Consider the following 5,415-nt stretch of genomic DNA (forward strand, 5'->3'; position numbering starts at 1 on the left):
AAAGAAAAATCTGTTGTGCATGAGTGGACGGTGTGATGGCAGTAATACTCTTGCATCTTTAAGCAAAGTCGTGTGTGTAAAGCAGACTTCAATTGTATTAGATCGCAAAGAATGCAAGATGTTCGTTCATTCATCACTTCTGCAGGAGTAATATACCCCATGCATCAGCTGACTACTGTAGCTTTCTCTGTCTTTGGAATTTTACTTTGAGAACTTTTAATTACACTATTTCCAATTCATTGTCTTTTGTCTCTTTTTCCTTTTTTTTTTTTTTTTTTTTTTAATTTATATAGCTGTGGAGAGTTGAGTTCCTTGTAATAAAAGGTCAGATATCAAACGGAAGTTGATACTGAGAGTGCAGCAAAGGTGGTATGTTGCCACTGCCATGAGCATGTTGTATCTGTTCGTCTTGCTTAGGGACATGGTTTAGTGGTGGGATGGCAGTGCTAGGTTAACGGTTGGACGTGATGATCTTAAAGGTCTTTTCCAACCTAGACAATTCTATGATTCTATGATCTTTCAGTTATTTCTAAACCTGTTTTGTCTTCAGCATGGCTTTTGTTGCAAATTGCAACAGAAAATATTCATATGTTAAAACAGATTTAGGTCATGGTGTCAGAATAATCTTGCAATAAAATGGGAAGTTTTCTGCCAATTTGATATGAGAAGAGGCATTTTTGGGCTCTGATAAATTTAAGGAGCAAATGCATGCATCTGGATTGCCGTTTTCTCACCAGTTCTTCCTTTTGTTGCAGTTGATGGGCAAATTCACAGGAATTACATCACCCTTGCTTGTGAAGATCTGCAAGGTGTCTTTTCTTCCCACCTATACTCAGTTTTCTTTCCTGATTTACAGATGAGGCAGCTGTTAGTACAGATTCTTTCTTCATCTGGATACGGAGTGGGAGGCTAAAAGCACAATCTGCTGCAGAGACGGGTGACTGTAACTGTATTTCATCGTTCTGTTGCATTTGAGCTTCAATGGTTTGACACAAATGTTGCAGAGAAGGAAGTAGGCCAAATTTGGTAGCTTTCAAAAAGTAAGGGCTGTACGCAAGGCATAGCTGGTTTCTGGAAGATTAGAGGAACCCAGTAAAAGGAGTTTAATATCCTAAAAGAAGGTTAGACAGCATTTATTTGTGCTCTTGCCTTTACTGGTCTTTTGTGTTTCCTGCTTCTTTAATTTGTTACCTGGGTGCCTGGCCTTCTACACTAGTGGAAACAAACTAAGACAATCGCAGTCAGTGCTAAAATAACTCCGAAGGTGTAAACCTGCAATAAAAGTTATATTAATCCAAGATGAGTAAGAATACTGACGAATTCTGCTTATAAGTAAAAAAAATTAAAATCTTAACTTATGCACAACCACAATGTATGAAGTATTCTGAATAAATTTATTAGAAAAGTTTGGAAATTTTTGTGGGTTGTTTCTGTTTTCTTAATCTCAATAAAATTCTGTGTACGCTTAATAAATTTTTCAGCTAAAAAACAGGATGCGGGGTTCTTCTGTCCAACCTTTTCCCTTTTATTTCCCTTTTTCCCCTGATTTATTCAAACCTTTCTTTCTCAGAAGGTGGAATTTTTTGTTTCTTGAAGGAAGAACATGTTTTCTGCAGCTGGGAAGAAAAGTAGCTTTTCTTCCAAAATACTTGAAAGCAGCTGTCAAACATCAGATTCCATTTAATGTTGCTTTTTGTTTGGGCTTTGTGTTAGGAGGTGGGAGTCTAGCTTGTTCACTCAGCAAATTTTCTTATTCAGCAACTGATTTTTAGAACTGCTTCATGTGGTAAGAAATGGTAGTGTTATTACATTAAGAAGTCGTTAATTTTAGACTGTCTATTGCTTGTCTAGGTTTTTAGCCCGTTTCTTGGTAAAGATGGCAGCCAACAATGCAGTGCTGAACAGACTGGAGCAGAAGGGTGCAGAGGCTGATCAAGTTATTGAATACCTCAAGCAACAAGTTGCTCTGCTCAAGGAGAAAGCTAGTAAGGAATTATCTATCTTATGATAAACTTGTTAACCAGATGGTTAACATTAAATGCTCATAGGAAAAAATGAGAACATGGACAACTTCATTGGTGCTGTCAGCCTTTCAAGTGTGTTTCAAGTTCTCCAAGATAAAGCTTGTAATAGTAGCACCGCTTCACTGTCTTGTGGTTTGTGGGGGTTTTTTGAAGCTGCTTATTCTGAAATAGAAAAAGCATGAATGAGGAAGGATTAATGACACAAACAGATGATGGAAATTTGATGGGACACGATTCTGTTGGGGCGGGGGGGAGCAAGAGAGTCAGGAAGAGCATGCATTTGCCTGAATGTGTTACTGCTTTTTCACCACTATGGGATTCTTTCAAGAGTATCATACCTTCAACTTTGATATTTTGTACATGCTGGTATCAGTGAATTAAGGTGCTCTGTATTACAAACATGTTCAAGCTTTTTCTAATAGGTTTCTTGGAATTTTTTCTTGTGAGTCTGTTTAGGGGACTGAGAAGCTAGTATATTGAGAGGCAACTCGAGTACATAAGTACTGTAAAAAATGGCTATTTCAACAAAAAAAGGATTCCAAAATATTTCTGATTATACACTCCTTGAAAGTTTCCACTTTTTTAGTGTTTGGCTTACCATGTTTCACTTTTCTCTAAAAACAAAACCTCTGTTTGCCAAATGCTAATTATTGAAACCTGCCATTTTTAATACCGTGTCAACTCTAGTCTTGCAGGCATCTCTCCGAGAAGAGAAGAAACTCCGTGTGGAGAATGCTAAACTGAAGAAAGAAATTGAAGGGCTGAAACAGGAGCTGATCCAGGCAGAAATTCGAAATGGAGGTGGGGAAAAATGTGTTTTCCTCCTACAACATAGATCTAGTTAGTTTTGATCATATTTTGAGTATCTTACTACTTCTTGATTTTTATCTTTTTGTATGTGACTCTATGGCATTTCTTAGAAATTCTGGGTTTTCCTAGGTTCCCTGCCTATGACAACTTAATTCCAACATTTTAGTAAGCTACGAGCCTAACAGGTACATATGCCAAATCTTAATCAGACACGAAACTGTTTTTTTTATATGTTTTTGTACTGTGCCTTTCATAATAAGCCCTGAATTTGGCTGATGACAATGAGTCCTTATAATACCTTAGAAACTGATGAATGTCTAACACTTTTTGATACTCTGACTAATTAATCTAGCATGACATGAAAATCAAGCCATAGTTCAACATGCAGATGGGCAGTGACTTACTAGAAAATCTGTCATGATATAAAATTAGAAACAATGTGTTTTGAATTTTTGATTCCATGCTTTAGTACGACCAGCTTTTCATTGCACCGTTGTTTCTTCTTTGCACTCCTCTGTGTAGCTGTTCAGCTTCCGCCATTGTTATATAATTCATACTAAAAAAGAAAGGAAAAAAACCAAAAATGAAGTGTTTTGGATCCAGTGTGTCACCTTTACAATTATTTCCCAAGAAAGCCCCTTCTGCCCTCAACAGCTATTACTATTTTTACTCATGCTGTCAGTATTCTAAATTGGGTGAGATAGTATCCAGTGTACCTGGATGGTAGCATTCAACTGCACTGAATGTTTTACTGGTAAAACAACACATTCAGTCTTTAAAAAGCTTAGCATTTTATAAATGCAGACAATTCTTTTTCTCCTTTGGGCATGAATAAAGCCCTTTCATATACTAAACCAAACCATTAGTTTATATTTCTCCGTTGTCTGTTAGTCTGCAGCAGTTCTTGACAGGTATAGGATATTTCACAGAGTCTCTGTTCAGCTTGAGAGAGAAGTCTCAAAGTGTATGATTTTTTCCAAGATGGGAAAGGACTAGGAAATTGGTATTTGGCTTGACATGCATCTTTCTTTATTTAGCTAGTTTATCTAAAAGGTTGTAGGACTAAATTCAGATCTTTTCTTTTGAAGTAAATTAGTGTATGTTAGCTTTGATAGTATTAAGTAGTTGAGCACAGGAATTTGATGGTCACAGAACATCAAAAATGTCACTTGAGATATTTTGTTGAAAATCTGAGAAACAAAAAGTCTTTCTACAACTAGCAAGCAAACTAGAAAGCAAGTGGTTATTGGTACAATAAATCTCAGATTCAAAGTATTTTAAAAAATTGTTTTTAAGAATATAATTTGTGCAAAACACTTTAGTGTTGAAGAGGGCAGGTATCAACAAACATAGTGCAGTTCTTCAGAAAAGTGAATAAATGTGTCAAGTATAAGAAGCAGCATGTATGTAGAATGGGGAACTGTGTAACAGTGACACTAGAAGGATTTGTCAAACAGTAATTAATCGTAGAACAACCCAGGTTGAAAGGGACCTTGAAAGATCATCTGGTCTAAGCTTTCTTGGGAAAGGGAGCCTAGATAACATTGTCTAGTGCACTGATGCTTACCCCATACAATGATTTGGTAAAAAGCCTTAATGAGATTCTTGAGAAGAGCAGAATGTAGAAGGGAGGTGATTTTTACACTTTCACCTGGTAAGATTGATAGTGAGATGATGTCCAGAATTCTGTGTCAGCAGTTTAAAAATAAATACAAAGGTAACGTGGAGGATTTAGGGAAGGGAAGTGAGAAATCCACAGATCATTTTAAGGCTGCAGGTGGTTTCTTAGAATGTGATTATTCAGGCTCAGTTTCTCCAGTTAACTAGAAAAAAAAGAGTTGAGGAATGATCTGACTACAATATAAAAATGATTTTATGTGTAGCAAATTACAGAATAGTCTCCAGTATGACAAGAGCTAGTAGCTAGAAACTGAAACTAGATGAACACGAAGGAGAAGTAAGGAGGTAGTAGCAAAGAGAACTAGATGTTGAAATAACCTACAAAAAAAGGTGGTGTTTGCTTATATGTTTTCTTGTGTTCAGCATTTATGTTGGAAACTTAAAATGTCATAGTGTTCAAAGTTCTGGTACCCCTTCTAACTTCTGTGGTTTTGAATTCAGTGAAACAGATCGCAGTTCCTTCTGGTACAACCGTTTCTACAGCTTCGTTTTCAGATGATGTTCCACAGCCTACAGCAGTCGCATCATCTACTGGTTCCAAAGATGAAATTAAAGGTGAAGATGAAGAAAAGAAAAAGAAGGAAAAAGTAGAAAAAAAAGGTACTTTGGTTTTCTTAGCTGTGGTAGATATTTAAGGCATTTAATTTATGCAAGTGCTTTTATATAATTTTGGGCAATTAGATTACAATTAGGTTAATAAAACTAGTCACCTATACAATAATTAAAGAGAAACTGAAATAATACCGTCAACATAGTTAAATACACAAGGTCATTTCGAAGACCTCAGTTCTTCTCTTCATGACATTTCTCTACAATAGTCTGGAGCCAAAAAATCAGCTTCTAGCATCCTTTCAGCTTCTTTCACTTTAGAGAAATGAAGTCTTGTCATGAAATAAGGGAA

General features: G+C 36.2%; 1 protein-coding gene across 2 annotated transcripts in view; it reads left to right on the top strand.

Moving 5' to 3' along the window:
• Nucleotides 1-799: 799 nt before the first annotated feature.
• Nucleotides 800-5,415, top strand: part of AIMP1 (aminoacyl tRNA synthetase complex interacting multifunctional protein 1) — a 19,265-nt gene continuing 14,649 nt past the window's right edge. The window contains exons 1-4 of one of the 2 annotated variants that reach the window (XM_035894756.1): nt 800-937; nt 1,852-1,985; nt 2,712-2,825; nt 4,956-5,114. In XM_035894756.1, the coding sequence (XP_035750649.1) occupies nt 1,877-1,985; nt 2,712-2,825; nt 4,956-5,114 (382 nt within the window). In that variant the 5' untranslated portion in view covers nt 800-937; nt 1,852-1,876. The remainder of the gene's footprint in view (nt 938-1,851; nt 1,986-2,711; nt 2,826-4,955; nt 5,115-5,415) is intronic. The other variant, XM_035894745.1, reaches the window with a different exon arrangement.

The sequence above is a fragment of the Egretta garzetta genome, unplaced genomic scaffold (assembly GCF_000687185.1).
Source record: "Egretta garzetta isolate BGI_Z169 unplaced genomic scaffold, ASM68718v1 scaffold620, whole genome shotgun sequence".
Lineage (NCBI taxonomy): Eukaryota > Metazoa > Chordata > Aves > Pelecaniformes > Ardeidae > Egretta > Egretta garzetta.